The sequence below is a fragment of the Grampus griseus genome (assembly GCF_964374135.1).
Source record: "Grampus griseus genome assembly, chromosome: 4".
In the NCBI taxonomy this organism is placed as follows: domain Eukaryota; kingdom Metazoa; phylum Chordata; class Mammalia; order Artiodactyla; family Delphinidae; genus Grampus; species Grampus griseus.
The window spans coordinates 2,705,521-2,727,182 of NC_138997.1; the positions used below are offsets into that span (position 1 = coordinate 2,705,521).

Consider the following 21,662-nt stretch of genomic DNA (forward strand, 5'->3'; position numbering starts at 1 on the left):
TGTATCTCCTAGAGCAGAGGTTGGCGTCCAGCCCACCACTCTTCTTACGCAGTTTTACTGGAACACAGCAGTGCCTCCTGGCTTACACACTGTCGATGGGGGCTTTTGGGCTCCAAGTGCAGAACTGGGTAGCTGTGACAGACTGTAATGTCTACCTGACCCTTTAGAGACGTCTGCCAGCCCTGCACACGTCACAGAGAGATGCATCAAAGAACTGAGAGAAACAACATACATACTTAACTTTTCATCTGTTTATTCAAACAAGATGTGTCCAGAAGTTTAAAATACACTGGACGCCATTATCCTTTGTAATGCAGAGAGCCATTTAAAGTGAGTTCAGCTTCAGCATATTCTGTAACACTGGTCTATTAAGAGTGAATCCCCACCTGTATTCCTAGACTGCAAACAATGGGAACTGAATTCAGAGGGAACACATTAGGGATCATACATAATAGACAAGATCCTTTAATTGTCTCACTTCAATGCATACTTAAGCAAAACTGAATTCCTTATTAAGCAAACATTTTTGCGTAAGCTGCCTTCTCTTTATCTTTCTGTGCCTTTATCTTTTGCTTGACTTTCAGCAATTCTGCCTGGATAGCTGCAAAATAAATATGTAATGTGAGTTATTTCTCAAAACATCCAAAAAATTAGGCTGGCCAGCAAACTCATGCTTTAGTGTGATAAAAAATGATGTAACTGTTCGAAGGGTAACTGAGCCGTATTAACAGTGTATTTTACTTGGAGAAAGCAACCACACAAACATAAAAACCACAGAGCACAATTTTAGGAGACTGTCCACCGAGAGAACTAACTGAATTACACACAGATACGCCTTCTCCCTTCCATCAGAGGGGAGACCCCACTGAAGTGCCTCCCCAAAGACCTATGTCCACATCTAGACCTAGAATCACCATGTGTACTTGGTTTATTTGAAAAACAGGCTTATTTTTGTCACAGCTTTCCAAAACTTTCCTAAAACATATTCAGTAGCTAGAATACTTAGGTAAGGGCCACGTTCAGCTTAAGAAATGGTCCCAAACACTAAATTCGCCCTAAATACTGTGTCTTCTAACGCTGCTCTTCCATCTAGAATTACAGGACAGCAGAGCAGACAGTCTTCAGACACGTGGACAGTGGCTGCAGTGTAAGCTGAAGGCAGGACCCTGACTTGTGCTTTCTCCAGCACGCCTGGAGTCTGGCCTGGAACAGGCGCTCTGCAGTATCTGCTGGACAAGGCAACCTCTAAGTGGCAAAGCGTATGCTAGTTCATGAGGATCAATTCTTAAGGGACAAAATGAACTTGCACTACAGAAACTGCCAACTTACCTTTATCCTCTGGTGCTATCTCCTGAGCTTTCTTAAGATCAGCCTTTAATTGGGAAAAAAATTAAAGAAATATTAGGTTATGAGTTATGAAAGTGGTTTTCTTTTTTAATTAAAATTTAAAACAGAGAGAGCTTCAAGATGGCAGAGGAGTAAGACGTGGACATCACCTTCCTCCCCACAGATACATCAAAACTACATCTACACATGGAACAACTACAGAACACCTCAGACCTCCCAAAAGGCAAGAAACTCCCCCACGTACCTGGGTAGGGCAAAAGAAAAAGAAAAAACAAAGAGAAAAGAATAGGGACGGGACCCGCACCTCTGGCAGGGAGCCATGAAGGAGGAAAGGTTTCCACACACTAGAAGCCCCTTCACGGGCTGAGACTGCGGATGGCAGAGGGGGGAAGCTTTGGAGCCACGGAGGAGAGCACAGCCACAGGGGTGGGTGCGGAGGGCAAAGCAGAGATTATTCCCGCACGGAGGATCGGTGCCGACCAGCACTCACCAGCCTGAGAGGCTTGTCTGCTCACCCGCCGGGGCGGGCGGGGCTGGGAGCTAAGGCTTGGGCTTTGGTCGGATCCCAGGGAGAGGACTAGGATTGGCGGCGTGAACACAGTCTGAAGTGGGCTAGTGCACCACAGCTAGCCGGGAGGGAGTCCGGGAAAAGTCTGGAGCTGCTGAAGAGGCAGGTGGTGCGCGAGGAGAGGGGATTCAGAGCACCACCTAAATGAGCTCCAGACACGGGCACGAGCCTCAGCTAAAAGCACGGACCCCAGAGACGGGCATGAGACGCTAAGGCTGCTGCTGCCGCCACCAAGGGGCCTGTGTGCGAGCACAGGTCACTATCCACACCCCCCTTCCGGGGAGCCTGTGCAGCCCACCACTGACAGGGTCCCGGGATCCAGGGACAACTCCCCCGGGAGAACACACAGCGCGCCTCAGGCTGGTGCAATGTTATGCCGGCCTCTGCCGCTGCAGGCTCGCCCCACATCCGTACCCCTCCCTCCCCCCGGCCTGAGTGAGCCAGAGCCCCCGAATCAGCGGCTCCTTTAACCCCGTCCTCTCTGAGCGAAGAACAGATGCCCTCCGGCGACCTACACGCAGAGGCGGGGCCAAATCCAAAGCTGAGCCCCTGGGAGCTGTGAGAACAAAGAAGAGAAAGTGAAATCTCTCCCAGCAGCCTCAGGAGCAGCGGATTAAAGCTCCACAATAAACTTGATGTACCTGCATCTGTGGAATACATGAATAGACAATCATCCCAAATTGAGGAGGTGGACTTTGGGAGCAACGATATATTTTTTTTTTCCCTTTTTCTCTTTTTCTGAGTGTGTATGTGTATGCTTCTGTGTGTGGTTTTGTCTGTATAGCTTTCTTTTACCATTTGTCCTAGGGTTCTGTCTGTCCGTTTTTTTTTTTTTTATTATTATTACTTACAAATTTTTTTTCTTAATATTTTTTATTTTAATAACTTTATTTTACTTTATTTTATTTTACCTTCTTTTTCTTTCTTTTTTTTCTACATTTTATTCTGAGCTGCGTGGAGGACAGGCTCTTGGTACTCCAGCCAGGCGTCAGGCCTGAGCCTCTGAGGTGGGAGAGCCAAGTTCAGGACACTGGTCCACCAGAGACCTCCCAGCTCCACATAATATCAAACAGCGAAACTCTCCCAGAATTCTCCATCTCAACACCAAGACCCAGCTCCACCCAACGGCCAGCAATCTCCAGTGCTGGACACCCTATGCCAAACAACTAGCAAGACAGGAACACAAACCCACCCATTAGCAGAGAGGCTGCCTAAAATCATAATAAGGCCTCAGACACCCCAAAACCCACCACCAGACGTGGACCTGCCCACCAGAAAGACAAGATCCAGCCTCATCCACCAGAACACTGGCACTAGTCCCCTCCACCAGGAAGCCTACACAACCCACTGAACCAACCTTAGCCACTGGGGGCAGACATCAAAAACAACGGGAACTATGAACCTGCAGCCTGCAAAAAGGAGACCACAGTAAGTTAAGCAAAAGGAGAAGACAGAGAAACACACAGCAGATGAAGGAGCAAGGCAAAAACCCACCAGACCTAACAAATGAAGAGGAAATAGGCACTCTACCTGAAAAAGAATTCAGAACAATGACAGTAAAGATGATCCAAAATCTTGGAAATAGAATGGAGAAAATACAAGAAACGTTTAACAAGGACCTAGAAGAACTACAGAGCAAACAAACAGAGATGAACAACACAATAAATGAGATTAATTCTCTAGAAGGTATCAATAGCAGAATAACTGAGGCAGAAGAACGGATAAGTGACCTCGAAGATAAAATAGTGGAAATAACTACCTCAGAGCAGAATAAAGAAAAAAGAATGAAAAGAATTGAGGACAGTCTCAGAGACCTCTGGGACAACATTAAACACACCAACATTCGAATTATAGGGGTCCGAGAAGAAGAAGAGAAAAAGAAAATGACTGAGAAAATATTTGAAGAGATTATAGTTGAAAACTTCCCTAATATGGGAAAGGAAATAGTTAATCAAGTCCAGGAAGCACAGAGAGTCCCATACAGGATAAATCCAGGGAGAAACATGCCAAGACACATATTAATCAAACTATCAAAAATTAAATACAAAGAACAAATATGAAAAGCAGCAAGTGAAAAACAACAAATAACACATAAGGGAATCCCCATAAGGTTAACAGCTGATCTTTCAGCAGAAACTCTACTAGCCAGAACGGAGTGGCAGGACATATTTAAAGTGATGAAGGAGAAAAACCTACAACCAAGATTACTCTACCCAGCAAGGATCTCATTCAGATTTGATGGAGAAATTAAAACCTTTACAGACAAGCAAAAGCTAAGAGAATTCAGCAACACCAAACCAGCTTTACAACAAACGCTAAAGGTACTTCTCTAGGCAGGAAACACAGGAGAAGGAAAAGACCTACAATAATAAACCCAAAACAATTAAGAAAATGGTAATAGGAACATACATATTGATAATTACCTTAAATGTAAATGGATTAAATGCTCCAACCAAAAGACATAGACTGGCTGAATGGATACAAAAACAAGACCCATATATATGCTGTCTACAAGAGACCCACTTCAGACCTCGGGACACATACAGACTGAAAGTGAGGGGATGGAAAAAGATATTCCATGCAAATGGAAACCAAAAGAAAGCTGGAGTAGCAATTCTCATATCAGACAAAATAGACTTTAAAACAAAGACTATTACAAGAGACAAAGAAGGACACTAGATACTGATCAAGGGATCGATCCAAGAAGAAGATATAACGATTGTAAATATTTAGGCACCCAACATAGGAGCACCTCAATACATAAGGCAAAGGCTAACAGCCATAAAAGGGGAAATCAACAGTAACACAATCATAGTAGGGGACTTTAACACCCCACTTTCACCAATGGACAGATCATCAAAAATGAAAATAAATAAGGAAACACAAGCTTTAAATGATACATTAAACAAGATGGACTTAATTGATATTTATAGGACATTCCACCCAAAAACAACAGAATATACGTTCGTCTCAAGTGCTCATGGAACATTCTCCAGGATAGATCACATCTTGGGTCACAAATCAAGCCTTGGTAAATTTAAGAAAATTGAAATCGTATCAAGTATCTTTTCCAACCACAATGCTGAAACTAGGTATCAATTACAGGAAAAAGAGATAACAAACACAATGGAGTCTAAATAATATGCTACTAAATAACCAAGAGATCACTGAAGAAATCAAAGTGGAAATCAAAAAATACCTAGAAACAAATGACAATGAAAACATGATGACCCAAAACCTATAGGAGGCAGCAAAAGCAGTTCTAAGAGGGAAGTTTACAGCAGTACAATCCTACCTCAAGAAACATCTCAAATAAACAACCTAACCTTACACCTAAAGCAATTAGAGAAAGAAGAACAAAAACCCCCCAAAGTTAGCATTAGGAAAGAAATCATAAAGATCCAATCAGAAATAAAGGAAAAGAAGTGAAGGAAACAATAGCAAAGAGCAATAAAACTAAGAACTGATTCTTTGAGAAAATAAGCAAAATTGATAAACCATTAGCCAGACTTATCAAAAAAAAAAAAGAAGACTCAAATCAATAGAATTACAAATGAAAAATGAGAAGTAACAAATGACACTGCCGAAATACAGAGGATCATGAGAGATTACTACAAGCAAGTGTATGCCAATAAAGTGGACAAACTGGAAGAAATGGACAAATTCTTAGAAATGCACAACCTTCCGAGACCGAACCAGGAAGAAATAGAAAATATCTACAGACCAATCACAAGCACTGAAATTGAAACTGTGATTAAAAATCTTCCAACAAGGGCTTCCCTGGTGGCGCAGTCGTTGAGAGTTCGCCTGCCGATGCAAGGGACATGGGTTTGTGCCCCGGTCCAGGAAGATCCCACGTGCCTAGGAGCAGCTGGGCCCATGAGCTATGGCCCCTGAGCTTGCGTGACCGGAGCCTGTGCTCCACAATGGGAGGGGCCGCAACAGTGAGAGGCCCGCGTACCACACACGCACACACAAAAAAACTTCCAACAAACAAAAGCCCAGGACCAGACGGCTTCACAGGCGAATTTTATGCATCATTTAGAGAAGAGTTAACACCTATCCTTCTCAAAACCTTCCAAACTATAGCAGAGGGAGGAACACTCCCAAACTCATTCTACGAGGCCACCATCACCCTGATACCAAAACCAGACAAGGATGTCACAAAGAAAGAGAACTACAGGCCAATATCACTGATAAACACAGATGCAAAAATCCTCAACAAAATAGTAGCAAACACAATCCAACAGCACATTAAAAGGATCATACACTATGATCAAGTGGGGTTTATCCCAGGGATGCAAGGATTCTTCAATATACGCAAATCAATCAATGTGATACACCATATTAACAAATTGAAGGAGAAAAACCATATGGTCATCTCAATAGATGCAGAGAAAGCTTTCGACAAAATTCAACACCCATTTGTGATAAAAACCCTCGAGAAAGTAGGCCTAGAGGGAACTTTCCTCAACATAATAAAAGCCATATATGGCAAACCCACAGCCAACATCGTCCTCAATGGTGAAAAACTGAAAGTATTTCCACTAAGATCAGGAACAAGACAAGGTTGCCCACTCTCACCACTCTTATTCAACATAGTTTTGGAAGTTTTAGCCACGGCAATCAGAGAAGAAAAAGAAATAATAGGAATCCAAATTGGAAAAGAAGTAAAGCTGTCACTGTTTGCAGATGACATGATACTATACATAGAGAATCCTAAAGATGCCACCAGAAAACAACTAGAACTAATCAATGAATTTAGTAAAGTAGCAGGATAAAAAATTAATGCACAGAAGTCTCTTGCATTCCTATACACTAACGATGAAAAATCTGTAAGAGAAATTAAGGAAACATTCTCATTTACCATTGCAACAAAAAGAATAACATATCTAGGAACAAACCTACCTAAGGAGACAAAAGACCTGTATGCAGGAAATTATAAGACACTGATGAAAGAAATTAAAGATGATACCAACAGATGGAGAGATATACGATGTTCTTGGACTGGAAGAATCAACCTTGTGAAAATGACTCTACTACCCAAAGCATCTACAGATTCAATGCAATCCCTATCAAACTACCACTGGCACTGTTCACAGAACTAGAACAAGAAATTTCACAATCTGTATGGAAACACAAAAGACCCCGAATAGCCAAAGCAATCTTGAGAAAGAAAAATGGAGCTGGAGGAATCAGGCTCCCTGACTTCAGACTATACTACAAAGCTACAGTAATCAAGTCAGTATGGTACTGACACAGGAACAGAAATATAGATCAATGGAACAGGATAGAAAGTCCAGAGATAAACCCACGCACCTATGGTCACCTTATCTTTGATAAAGGAGGCAAGAATATACAGTGGAGAAAAGACAGCCTTTTCAATAAGTGGTATTGGGAAACCTGGACAGCTACATGTAAAAGAATGAAATTAGAACACTCCCTAACACCATACACAAAAATAAATTCAAAATGGATTAAAGACCTAAATGTAAGGCCAGACACCATCAAACTCTTAAAGGAAAACATTGGCAGAACACTCTATGACATAAATCACAGCAAGATTCTTTTTGACCCACCTCCTAGAGAAATGGAAATAAAAGCAAAAATAAACAAATGGGACCTAAGAAAACGTAAAAGGTTTTGCACGGCAAAGGAAACCATAAACAAGACGAAAAGACAACCCTCAGAATGGGAGAAAATATTTGCAAATGAAGCAACTGACAAAGGATTAATCTCCAAATTTTACAAGCAGCTCATGCAGCTCAATATTAAAAAAACAAACAACGCACTCCGAAAATGGGCAGAAGACATTTCTCCAAAGAAGGTATACAGATTGCCAACAGACACATGAAAGAATGCTCAATATCATTAATCATTAGAGAAATGCAAATCAAAACTACAATGAGGTATCACCTCACACCAGTCAGGACGGCCGTCATCAAAAAATCTACAAACAATAAATGCTGGAGAGGGTGTGGAGAAAAGGGAACCCTCTTGCACTGTTGGTGGGAATATAAACTGATACAGCCACTATGGAGAACAGTAGGGAGGTTCCTTAAAGAACTAAAAATAGAACTACCATATGACCCAACAATCCCACTACTGGGCATATACCCTGAGAAAACCATAACTCAAAAAGAGTCATGTACCACAGTGTTTATTGCAGCTCTATTTACAATAGCCAGGACATGGAAGCAACCTAAGTGTCCATCAACAGAGGAATGGATAAAGAAGAAGTGGCGCATATATACAATGGAATATTAGCCATAAAATGGAACAAAACTGAGTTGTCTGTAGTGAGGTGGATGGATCTAGAGACTGTCATACAGAGTGAAGTTAGTCAGAAAGAGAAAAACAAATACCGTATGCTAACACATATATACGGAATCTAAAAAAAAAAAAAAAAGTGGTCATGAAGAACCTAGGGGCAGGACGGGAATAAAGATGCAGACCTACTAGAGAATGGACTTGAGGATGCGGGGAGGGGGAATGGTAAACTGGGACAAAGTGAGAGAGTGGCAATGACATATATACACTACCAAACGTAAAATAGCTAGCTAGTGGGAAGCAGCCGCATAGCACAGGGACATCAGCTCGGCGCTTTGTGACCACCTAGAGGGCTGGGATAGGGAGGGTGGGAGGGAGACACAAGAGGGAAGAGATACGGGGATATATGTATATGTGTAACTGATTCACTTTGTTGTAAAGCAGAAACTAACACACGATTGTAAAGCAATTATACTCCAATAAAGATGTTAAAAAATAAAATTTAAAACAAAACTTTACCAATGCTTGGTCGTATTCTTTTAGTCCTTGCCATCCTTGGGCTCTACGGTACAGTGCTTTGGTATTTGCCGGATCTATTTCAAGGGCCTACAGAAAGTTATACAGTTAATATTTTTATCTAAGTACTGAGTACTAAGTATACATGCTGGATTTCCATTTACTGCCCGTTAGCTCCAAACCAGCCATTCACTGTTCTGTGATAAGGGCGCTGGGCCCTGAGAGCCTCCGGTTACACGCTGCTTTGTCAGCAGAGGGCGCCCAGTGCCCACGGGCGAGGGACCCACTTCCCTTCCAGGTCCCTGAGAGCCTCCCGCGAGCTCCCCCAAGCTCCGGGGCACCCAGTGTGGCCCAGCCCCCCTCCCCGTCGCGCCTGGGTCTTGGCCCAGGGCCTCCATGCACCCCAGAGGGAGCAGCTGCTCCTGCATCACACACGTCTCTGCACATATACATACACATATACCCTGCAATGCCCAGATCCTTCAGCGTTCCCTCTCCTAGCCAACCCCTCGCTACTCCAATCTGCCCCTTATGTGTATCTGACAGTAACCTTTCTCTGTTGGAATTACTGTGTGGTGTCTATCTCCTGATTGGGCCCTAGCTGATAGGAGAAAAACATTCTGGATAGAAATTTGGATACACTCATTTGGTTGACATCTAGGGGTTTTTCAGGAGCATGAGTAACTTTTAATAGGTTTCTCCTCTGAAACATTTTAAAAATAGTGACATCTTTAGTAACATCTTTTAGAGGTCAATATTTCGATTTTACTGAAAAGGGTGTATATTATCTGCCTCACAAAGGTCAAAAAGCGATCCAGAGTGAAGAGCGATCTCGTCCTCTGTCGCATGTTCCCTCCTAATAAACACATTCTTATTCCTTATTCCACCTACCCCACTAAATTAGGACCTCATTTTATTTCCACTTGCTCGGGCATAGCTGATCATTGTGACCTAGATTAATGTGCAATATACATAAAAGTTACTAGAGGCGGTCTTTCTAAAATATATGTTTTAGTTTGGAAAACTGTTCAAACAAACTGTGCAAGAGGGAGGCAGTCATAACTGCTCTGTTTAAGGAAGGCAGGCTGCCACCTTGCCAGCTTTGTCGTTAGCACTCCCGGACGTCCCCGTGAAGGCAGGGCACCTTCCTATGTGTCCCAACAGCACGCACTGTCCCTGTACAAGTCCTGACGACCCTACGTTGAAACTGACTCCTTCTCCCACCAAAAAAGCTCCTCAAGGGGGGGGGGGTCTTTAAATTAAAACACCGAAGTGTCTGTTAGCTGCTTAACCTGCTCCCAGCACTGCACTAAACGCTTTACGTGCATTACACATGGTCTTAACAATCCCAGGAGGAAAGCAGTATTTCCATTTGGCGTACGAAGAAACTCAGACTCTGCAAGTAGGAACTTGCTCAAGATGGCAAAGCGATGACGCTCTGCTAACAACCTTGCCGGCCACAGTCGCAGTCATTCCTGGCTCTGTCTTCCAATGCCTGGCACATAACAGGCACTCAACTGTTAAGTGAATAAATGAGCTGAGGAGGAAAGTGTCTTCAGAGAAATTAAGTGATGTAGTGTTATAAGCTAAATGAATGGTCTGAGAGGAAGAACTGAGGTCCAAAATACTCAGAGATAAAGTGACTTAGATTATGTTTCACTGGGTCTCACTAGGTCCTCCGCAATAAGATAACAGTAGTGTCACATAAAACTGCTTTTGTTCAAAGTAGTAAGTCATCATCCAACTCTTTCAAAAAGGTAACATCAACAGACTTACCTCCAAACAGCTGTCGACTGCTCCCTGCCAATCGGACAGCTTCAGTTTGCAGGCTCCAATATTCAGCAGGCAGCTCAAAGTGACAGGCTGCAGCTTTGCTCTGCCTGCGTTCTCAGTAGCAGCCTTCGAGCCTTCCACATACCTGGAGAACACATCGGTACAAGCAGCCCCCATTAAGACTTAACTCTGCTCTCCTCCACTCGGTCAAAACGTGCTACGTCAGTTCTGATACAAAAGTTCATCACATGCTAATATTAATGTTCTTAATGACCACAATCTTTTTATTAAATGCTTTCCTTTAGAAGATTTTTACTTGTTCCAACTTCTTTCCCAAAATGTTCAAAGAAGACAACTTAAGAACAATCCCCAAACCTAGAGATTATACAGTAAGGAACACTTCTATTTGTAAAGCTCAGGTTTCCATCACCCACTTTCCAGTGTAATTAGGTTTGGAACCAAGGCTGTCATTGTGGGACAGGGACTGGAATGGGGACAGGTGAAGAGCCCTGTGGTGGTGATTCTGACTTGTCTTTTACTGTAGTTCCTAGCTGTTTACTGAAAAGGGCCTGGCCCCCAGAATTTGATTTCTAGAGTCTGTCCCCCACTGAAAAGAATCAGGGCTCCTTGGAGAAACTCAGATCTGGACACAAGGTTAAGTATAAGATGGGTCTGGACCATCTTGTGGCAGAAAGCAAGAGCTCACAGACTAACAGAACAGTCAAAGGGATACAGGAAAGGGGCTCCCATCAGACAATCGGGAAGCCTTCAAGCATCAGAAAGAACGACGGTAATAGTATAATTCGTTGAATTGATCAAATACTACAGTAATACTTTAAAAGAAGGAGAGGTAGAGGGTCTTTCAAACAGAAGAATGCCAGCTCGTAACTGCAGAATGACTGAGAAAATCGCAGTTCTGCAAGCGTCAGTGTAGTAACTGATTCAGGCAAAGGGCTTCAATGATGCTGAAACCACTGGATGAAAGGCTAGGAATGAGATGTTCACAAAATCTCACAGTTATCTCACAGAGGACTTATTATTTACAAAGGGGAAAGGTACTTTCATAACAGAGACGTGGCTAACGCCACTTCAACCAAGTGCCAAAACTCAAAACGGGTGAAACTGCCACATGCCTTCAGGACACGGTATCATAGGAAACATACACGTCACCTATTCAAGTCCTTGCTAAAATATGTAACCTCAAACTAACCTTGAGGAAGCAATAAACACACAGATGGTATTCCGTAAGACAACGGGCTTCGACACCACAAAATGCAAATGACTAAAAAACGTGGAGATTAAAGATTAGAGGAGCCTTAGAGACATAAAACCAAAGGATATAATGGATACTGGCATAAAAACAAAACAAAATTGAAACAACTGGGGACCTCTGAATATGGATGACATAATGATATTTGGGAGATGTTTTCATAGTCTTAAGGCTAAGTAGAAGTGTGTCCTGCCTTCTCAGGAAATGCTTGCTAAAATATTGAGGGGTAAAGTGTCATGGTATCTGCAACTTCCTTTCAAAATGATTCTGCAAAAACAAGTGTGGCAGGGCTTCCCTGGTGGCGCAGTGGTTGGGAGTCCACCTGCCGATGCAGGGGACATGGGTTCGTGCCCCGGTCCGGGAAGATCCCACATGCCGCAGAGCGGCTGGGCCCGTGAGCCATGGCCGCTGAGCCTGCGCGTCCGGAGCCTGTGCTCTGCAACGGGAGAGGCCACAACAGTGAGAGGCCCGCGTACCGCAAAAAAAAAAAAACAAACAAGTGTGGCAAAACTTAAAAACTGGTGAACACAGGTAAAGGTACATGGCTATCCATGTACTATTCTTAACTTTTCTGTGTTTTGAAATTTTTCAAAATAAGAATCTGGAAGCAACCAAAGAAATGCACCTATTTCAATATACCTGGTTACTCTGCAAGTAATATGCCAAAAATAGAAAAAACAACTCTTGAATTTCAGTTTATAATTCAATTTCAAGTTCTTACAGCAATTTATTAAAAATATTTTATTACCTTAAAACTTTTGTGTATTTTTTAATGGCCATCTCCCAGTTCTGGGATTTGAAAAAAGTATTTCCAATGTTTTTTAAGTCTTCCGTTATTAATAAAATTTTATCTACCTGTACAAAAGAAAGAACACGAATATGTTGGGTTTTAGTATATAACGCGGTTTAGTGCTAAGTTCTATCATTGAGACAGACTGATATAAAAAGATCAAAATTTTAGGGCTAAATATTTTTAGCAGTTTAAGTACTTAAACTTTAACCCACGTGAAAGTACTCACATCTTTTACATCTATGTCTGCATCCTCGGGGAAGTCTGGATGACTGTCACCAGATCCATCCTTGGGGAATATTCCCCAATCATCCCCTCCCTTCAGTTCTCCGCAGTCTGCAGTAACGCACAACTGTAAAAACAACCCTCAATTGTAGAAGCGTCTACCATATTAATGACGACTTTAACAAGAGTCTGGGCTTAAAAGCTCTCCAGCCGCAAGGCATGAGCAACAGCGTCCAAGCTGCTTCTGATGCGACAGGCTGGCGTCGGGAGGCGCACCTCTGCACACACCCCGAGGAGCACAGCAGGGTCACTTCGCAGCACACGTGCCTGCTGCTGCTGTCCAGGAGCTCCGTGCACACAGACTACGTGGGAAGTTTCATCGTTCCCCGTGGGATTCTCCTTACGTGGGCATGTGCCTTCGACTCACTGACTGCTGTTTCCTTCGCACAGAGTGGCAGCCCCCCTCCTGCAGGTCTGAGTCTCCAATTCCACTCACAACCCTGCCCGTGAGGGTGGAGTCACACACATTTGGAGCACAAGCCTCTTGGGAGTGACATAATCCAGTCTAAACCCTTAAATGATTTATGTAGGCTGAGGAAACGGGCCAAGGAAAGTTAAATAACAAGAGCAAGCCTAAACCACAAGTTAAATGGCAGAGAGGAGACCAAGGTTTCCCGGTTTCCTGCTCTCTCTGTACTCGTATACACACTGACTCAAAGTTTTGCAGGTCTAGAAGAGTTAAGTTACCAAAATCAGCAAGACTGATGCTGAAATCAAAACAACCTCCTTTTAAACTGCCCTCATCTCTCCCAGTGTACAAAAGAGCTTTGAAGAAAAAGTGGCAGGGCCAGGCTTCTTTAACAAGAGCCGTCCTAACGTCTTTCAGCTAACCATCATCTGAGCCTTTTACTTATATTTGCTAAGACGGCAGCTAGGATAACGAGGGTCTTACCCTGTCACTTGGTACTCACTTTGGCAGGTTTTTCACCTTTCACCTCCACATTCTCCAGAATCCTTGCCACACCCATTCCTTTAATCACTTGGCCAAACACCACGTGTTTGCCATCCAAGTGAGGAGTCGGAACCATCGTGATGAAGAACTGAGAGCCGTTTGTGTTGCGGCCTGCATTTGCCATGCTCAGTAATCCCTCCTTATCATGCTGCAGGAATACGCCATTAAAGAAAACCAAGGTTAGAGTTATTGTCTGAATTACTCTCTACCAACCATTCACAAAACTAGGGTGGACTGCAATACAATTTAGATCACACCGTGTAGTGTAATCTTACTTTGTACCAACTGTAACCTTTAATTCACAAAACGTGGGATACTTAATCCCTTTTTAAACTTTAAGAAAAGCTTATGAAACCGAATGAAGTAACAGAAATAATCGTGGGGGGCAGGGGTGGCACTTCTAAACCGGCCGTATTGAGAAAGTGCTTTCGCTTCGTCTTTAAGATGGAGACCTAGTGATTCGGCTTTGCCCTTTCTTATGACAGGGGCGTTTTTTTCTGAAAAGCACTCAACAGCGCTCCCGCTCTCAGGCCTACATTATGATTCTTCCTTTATGATTCTTTCTTTACACTGAGAACAGCGAGGGACATTCAGTTTAGACTGGAAGTTCCGTTAGGTCCTTTCCTACTCTCCAAGGAAGCCAAATATCACGGCTTTCATCCGGTGAAGCACTTCTTGAGAGAATGCCCAAAAGGAACCGCTGCGTACCTCCCAAAACCCAACACCTACCTTGGCCCAGCCTGTTCAAAGGCTCCGTGGCCCCACTGTCTTCCTCTTTCCACCTGACCCTAAGGCTTCCTAAACGCACTCCTTGTTGGGCCGCACGTGTAACACTCATGCTGGTCCTCCCGCCTAAGTTGCCTTTACCCCTCAACCTAAATCTAGCCCTGCCTTCAAGGCCACCAAGCGTATAGAAGAACCAGATGCCCTTGCAAAAGGCCCCCTTGCTTCTTCTCAACATGTCCGTCACATGATCTTAGTGTTCATCCTTCTGGTAGCTTCCCTTTCTCCCTTCCAAAAGTTTGGTGCTCTTCCCACGATATTAAATATTATTAACCTTATCTCCTCACGCCTTTGTCCTTCCTCACTCACATCCCTCCCTCAAACTGGCATCTGTATTCTAGTTCCTTCTAACCAAATCTCAGCCACCTTGCGAGGTCCAGTTTGCCCAGCTTAAGTACCCATTCCCCCTCAGTGTCTTCCCTAATATGTATCATACTTTCTTCCTACAGCATACACAGAAAGTCACAATCAACTTAGCATTTACTAGCGTATTACTGTATTATTCTCCAGTTGTCCTATGTGTTTTAATCTTGTCTTTCTGGCAAGATTTTTAATTCCTTATCATGAAGGCGTTTCATTTTTATAAACTCTTTGGCGCCAGTGACAGTACTAGCTGCAGGCAATAAACTGTTTAAAAGACTGATGACATTTTGTTCTCAAATTATCCTAATTACCTTGCTCATATTCCTCATTTCCAAAAAAGGTCACTTTACTTTTGTACTTACATGTCCATTCTTATAACCTGAATGATGCAACATACCCCAACGGGGACATCTTGGAACCAGGAAGATAAGAAGGCACAGGCACCACTAATGTCCTTTAGGAGCCTGGACGTTAACCAGATCTGGTAGTGTGCAAATCCCCTGACATCCCAGACATTAGCGATGCTTTTGTTGCTCTTCAAATTTAAGCATAAAGCATACCATCCCTCTGATGAGCACATTTTTCCTGGAAACAGTTTTGCCATATGGTGGCCACCCTTAAAAACACACTGGCTTTACTGAAGTATATAAACCTGGATCACAATGAAATAGCTGTTGCATTCTTGCCAATAAAATCACTACTGGATGAAATTTTTGCGTATTAAAGACGTATATTTATGGGGCTTCCCTGGTGGCGCAGTGGTTAGGAATCTGCCTGCCAATGCAGGGGACACAGGTTCGAGCCCTGGTCCGGGAAGATCCCACATGCCGCGGAGTGACTAAGCCCCTGCGCCACAACTACTGCGCCTGCACTCTAGAGCCCGTGAGCCACAACTACTGAGCCCACGCACCACAACTACTGTGCCTAGAGCCCGTGCTCTGCAACAAGAGAAGCCGCTGCAATGAGAAGCCCGCGCACCGCAATGAAGAGCAGCCCCCGCTCACCGCAACTGGAGAAAGCCCGCGCGCAGCGATGAAGACCCAACACAGCCAAAAATAAATAAATAAAATAAATTTATTAACCAAAAAAAAGATGTATATTTACAAATATGATACCTTTCACAAATAAAGGAGATCTGAGCACATCTGAGGCATTTATCCTAATTCAACAAGTATCCCAGGCACATAACTTTTATTATCAGAAACACGCATTTTTGTCTACTTTACCTTATAATGGAAATTTTCATCTTCAAATTTTTCACCATAAATACTTTCTCCACCTGTCCCATTCTGATTTGAGAAGTCTCCACCCTGAATCATAAATTTCTTAATAACTACAAAAAAGGAAAATCGCCATTAGAAGCTACAGATGACGGCAGCAATGCTGACTAACGGATATGTCGTAATGAGGACAACTTCTCTCCTGTCCTTCCCCGCCCCCGTCCACAACTGCAAACTCTTAAAAGGCTTTTCCCAGTCTGAGTCCCAGCTACTCCCACTCCCTGATGGCCCACTAACACTCAAAGAACAGTCCGCGTGGCACCTCCCCTACAGAACTGTCAGACCCCAAAACTGGAACTCCTTATTTTTCTCCAACAGCATCTTGATTCTACCTCCCTTTTATCATATGTATCATAATGATCTGTCTCTCCCGGCAAACAATTACGTACAGCAACTCCTTTTTTCCTCCTTGGTAACCATGTGCATGGCTGGGCACATAATGGTTACTCAAAAATGCTACTGAATAACCAATTATTCCCAAGAGGTTTGTTACACTGTAATGCAAGTACTTCAGCAAATATTATCACTTAGTAGCAAGGGTTCCCAAGAACACTGCCGCATGCTCAGAGATTTCCCAGGACTCACAGAACTCGGTATCTGTTTGTATTACACGGATGTAGTAAGTAAGAAGACACAGCTGGATGACAGGAAGAGAAGATACGGGCAGAGCCTGGAGGAATCCAGGTGTTCCCTTATGCTCCCTCGCTCCCATGAACGGTCACAGGGCACATTCCTCCTCCCCCCAGCAAAGAAATGCAGCAACATGTGCACAGTGTTTCTCCCCAGGAGAGCCCTGTAGAGACTCAGCACCCGAGGTCTCTGCTGGGGCTGATCCTGCAGGCACTGTCTGCCCAGCAGGAAGCAAACTTCCAGACTCCCAAAGGAGAGCACTGTCCAGCATAAATCAGATTGCACAAAGAGTCTAGGCAGAGTAAATCACCTCCAGGATTCAGAGAGAGGTTCAAGCGCCACGCTCCCTGACTCCAGGCAGTGGCCACCCTTGCAAGTAGACTCTTCTAAGGCCAGCAGCCTCAGGCCTGATACGTTAACTCTTTTCTGCACACCCTTTATTAGCACACAGGCACTCCTCCATTTATTGCGCTTTGCAGATACTGTGTTTTTTTTTTTCTTTACAACTTGCAAGGCTTGTGGCAATCCTGCATAGAGCAAGTCTATCAGTGCCGTTTTTTTTCAAAAGCATTTGCTCATTTCATATCTCTGTGTCAAATTTGGTAATTCTTGCAATATTTCAAACTTTCATTATTATTTGTTATGGTGATCTGTGATGAGTAATCTTTGATGTTACTACTATAATTGTTTGGGCATTTTTTAGCAATAAAGTATTTTTAGATTAAGGTACATACTGTTTTTTCAGACATAATGTTATTACACACAATAGACTACAGTATAAACATAACTTTTATATGCACTGGGAAACCAAAAATTTGTGTGACTTGCTTTACTGCAATATTCGCTTTATTGCAGTGGACTAGAACTGAACCTGCAATATCTCCATGGTTTGCTTATATTTTGGTAGTTTATTAAACGTGAAAGTAAATCAACAGTTTAAGTATTTTAAAATCACTGTTAGGGGCTTCCCTGGTGGCACAGTGGTTGAGAATCTGCCTGCTAATGCAGGGGACACGGGTTTGAGCCCTGGTCTGGGAGGATCCCACATGCCGTGGAGCAACTAGGCCCGTGGGCCACAACTACTGAGCCTGTGCGTCTGGAGCCTGTGCTCCGCAAAAAGAGAGGCCGCGATAGGGAGAGGCCCGCACACTGCGATGAAGAGTGGCCCTCACTTGCCACAACTAGAGAAAGCCCTCACACAGAAACGAAGACCCAAAACAACAAAAATAAATAAAAGAAATTAATAAACTCCTACCCCCAACATCTTCTTTTAAAAAAAAATCACTGTTAATTTTTTCTTAATCAAGTTTTAGAAGAATTTAAATACTCATAATTATAGTTTAACTCATTTGTTTATTCATTGAACAAATATTTATTGCGGGCCTACTCAATAACTATGCTGGATGCTAAGGACAAAATGGTGAGAAGATACAGTTTCTGAACTCAGGGAGCCTACAGTCTATTGGGGGAGCCATCAAATAATCACTGAACAAAGGTATGACTACACAGTGTGAAAAGTCACCTTTTGATCACACATCACACCAGGTGTCCAAGACACAGAATCTTTAAGTTGGCTGCAGTCTTCCCAAGCAATCCTGCCCAAGAAGTAGGCATAACTTTCTGTCACCAGGTAGTCAAGCTACCCAAGCTCTGTTTGTTTACCATGGCCACACCCTGGTGAAGCTAAGGTAGTCCATTTCTGTATAAATAAACCTTAGTACCCTCCCATAATTAATTCCACCTTCCACAGACCAACCTTTATGAAACTGAGCTATCATCTCAGATCTCAAAGCATCCTTTTGGAAACTAACAGTAATTTTTTTTTTTTTTTGGTTCATACAGTTTGGAGGATTTTTTTTAATTGAGGTAAAATTTACATAGCATAAAATTAACCACTAACCATTTTAAAGTGTACAATTCAGTGACATTTAGTACATTCACAGTATTGGCAATTATCACCTCTGTCTAGTTTCAAGTTCTTTTCATCACCCCAAAATGAAACCTTGTACAAATTAAAAGCAGTCACTCCCCATCCCTCTACCCCTAGCCCCTGGCAACCACCAATCTGCTTTCTGTCTCTATGGATTTATCTGTTCTGGATATTTCATATAAATGAAGTTAAACAACAAGTGACCTTTTGTTTTTGTGTCTTGCTTTTATCACTTAGCATAATATTTTCGAGGTTTCTCCCCATGGTACCATGTATCAGTACTTTTTATGGCTGAATAATAATCCAATATATGTAATTGTTAACTCTCACCCTCTACTTAGTGTTTTCTTCCCTAACTCCTAAAGAACAGGATTCAATCACCTATAAGGAAAACCAGATTCAGAAAACGCATTCGTACTTCTATGGAAAGGACATCCTTTGAAATGTAGAGGTTTCCCAGTGGTGGGTCCAATGCCTTTTTCTCCTGTACACAATGCACGAAAATTTTCTGCAGTTTTGGGTACAATATCTGCAAACAATTCCAAGACAATTCGACCAACTGAAAGAAAAAATGAAACTGTGTCAGTATGCAGAACAACCAGCTAAATAACCAAATGGTAAAAGGAGAGTTGGTAATTTTATGGTGACTGAAATACCGAGTTCTCTTTTTTGGTCAGTTTTCTAATATTCAAATTCAGTCTACCTCATGTTAAGTATCATGTATCTAGATGAATTTGAAACAATTATTTTACTACATCTTACAAAGGATCATCAACACAGCAGCCAGAAGAGTAGCACCATTTAAGGACACCATGAACTAGGAATGGTTTTCATTTGATTAATTTCTCTGACATGTGCTCATAACTTCCCATCACCAAGTAACCAACAGGAGAAAATGAAACATCCTGAGGGGTCACGTCGGCCATGCTGTAGGTACAGCTGTAGTCTTTGTGCTCTGTGGAACCTGCCCAGTGCTGCCTCTGAAGCAAAAGCTAAAAAGTTCACATTCTAGACAATTCCTAAGGCAGGTAAAAGATAAACCTGGCACTAAATTTCAAAACAAAATCAAAGTACTGATACATATAAGTCTGTGTGTTGCGGGGGGATGTGTATGCGCGCGCGGTCAATGGAAGAGGATCACCTGCCCCACCAGTAAGCAAAGGATGTTGCAGCCATCGAGCCCTCTCATTACAGCCGCCTGCACAGTGAGCCCTGCGGGAGCTCAGCATAAAGACAAACGGGCTGCCCAGTGCCAAGCCCACCGAGCCCTCAGCCGCTGCAGCCAGCCCAAAGGTGCCCCCTGAAGAGACTCAGGGTGAGAAAGCACAGGACGCTGGCCCCGGCAGCCGAGGTGCACGTCCAAGGAAGGGTTTCAGTGAGCCCGGACTCTTGCATCTCCCTATACACAGAAAAGCGCTACGTCCCTTAACTTGACATGCCTGGTTTCCTCTGTTAACGGTCATCTTTTGATGTTCCCACGACCTGGTTTTTGTTGCAAAAACTCCTATATATCCCGGCTCCTCCCTTAGCCCTTCAGAGCAGTCCTCAGAGCTATCTGCCAGGCTGCACCCCGGCCTTAACGTCCTCAGTTTTGTCCACCAAATAAAACAAAAATCCGGAACTTTTAGGCGACGGGAGCCCCCGAGACGCATATCCGGGGTTTTCTTAATGTCCCCCAAACATAAAAGCAGGTGGCGGGGAAGGGTGGCCAAGTCGGGCGAGACAGACCCAAAGGCCGCCACCACCCCCGGACAGAAACCTCCAGAAACTTCCGCACGCCCCAGGGCACCGGTACAAGGTCGCGGGCCCGCCCCAGCCTCTGGGACCCCGACCCCGGGAGCCCCGCCTCCTCACCTCGCTCCCCTCCGACGTCCACGTCCAAGAAGACTCGGGGGTTACTGGGGTTGGACGGCTTAGCCTGGGGGGACGGGTGCGACATTGTGGCCCGCAGACGTGTTCGCGAGCTCCTCGGAACACCCCGTGGCCGCCGCGCAGCCCGAACCCCAAAACCGGCTGCGTCTGCGAAGAACCGCGGCACTGGCGACCAGCTTCCCACAGGAGCCCGGAGGCCGCGGCCCGACTTTCCGGCGTCTCCGCCCGACTTCCGGCGTCTCCGCCCGACTTCCGGCGTCTCCGCCCAACTTCCGGCGTCTCCGCCCGACTTCCGGCGTCTCCTCCCGCCCTCCGGCGGCGTCTGACTGCGCTCTTGGCCGTGCTCTCCTGGTCGTGCTTTCTCTGCCCCCGGCCTGCCCTGTTTTCTTGCTCACTGAAGCCGCAGCCCCAGGTATTTCTATCCCTGTCGCTCGAGCTTTATGGCTCTTCCTGCCGTCGTGGCGTGGGGGAGAGCGTGTCGGACAGCCACGCCCCTTCCAGCCTCCGTGTCCCGCTCACTAGCGAGGGGCCGCTGCTGTGAAGCTCCGTTTGTCTGGGAAACGGGGCAGGAAATGCCAAGGTCCGGGGGTTTGGGGCAGCCTGGCGGCTGTGTTGTGCTTCGATTCTCGCCCGGCCGTGGGAGTGAGGCGGCGGCCGGGCGGAGGGTTCCCGGAGCCGCGGCCTTGCTGTCGCCCGGGTCCCCGTAGGGGCGTGTGTGCAGGCCTCTGGCCCCGCCGCGGGGCAGCACGCCCTCGCCTCTTCGTGCAGCCTAATTCTGGAGAAGGGTGGTGTGGTTCTTAGCACTTCGCAGCGTTCTCGTTGCTTATTAACTTCCTGCTTCATTTATCATCTCCCGTTAGAATGGAACCCCGGGCAAGAATTGTCTTTTCTTTTCCTCTTTCTGTCCCCGACGCTTCTCCCGGTGTCTGGCCTTGAGAATGTTTATGAGAAAATGTTAGCAAGAGCGTTCGTCTCCATGTGCCTTTATGGACAACTCCAGAAGGGCCGCTCCATCAGCTTCTCGCGCTGACCT

General features: G+C 44.4%; 1 protein-coding gene across 2 annotated transcripts; it reads right to left on the reverse strand.

The window, feature by feature from the left end:
• Window positions 1–16: 16 nt before the first annotated feature.
• PPID (peptidylprolyl isomerase D) lies at window positions 17–20,851 on the reverse strand. Of its 2 annotated transcripts, none has more exons than XM_082653971.1 (10): window positions 20,612–20,851; window positions 19,176–19,316; window positions 16,144–16,250; window positions 13,731–13,919; window positions 12,764–12,886; window positions 12,493–12,599; window positions 10,478–10,619; window positions 8,705–8,791; window positions 1,330–1,372; window positions 17–601 (listed from the first exon to the last, which is right to left on the reverse strand). In XM_082653971.1, exons 1-10 carry the CDS (start codon window positions 20,694–20,696, stop codon window positions 513–515), a joined length of 1,113 nt encoding a protein of 370 aa, XP_082510097.1. In that variant the 5' UTR covers window positions 20,697–20,851; the 3' UTR covers window positions 17–512. The 2 variants fall into 2 exon arrangements, with proteins under 2 accessions (XP_082510097.1, XP_082510098.1); XM_082653972.1 differs by lacking the exon at window positions 17–601 and adding an exon at window positions 3,273–3,324 and having other exon boundaries at window positions 1,318–1,372.
• Between the last annotated feature and the right edge of the window lie 811 nt (window positions 20,852–21,662).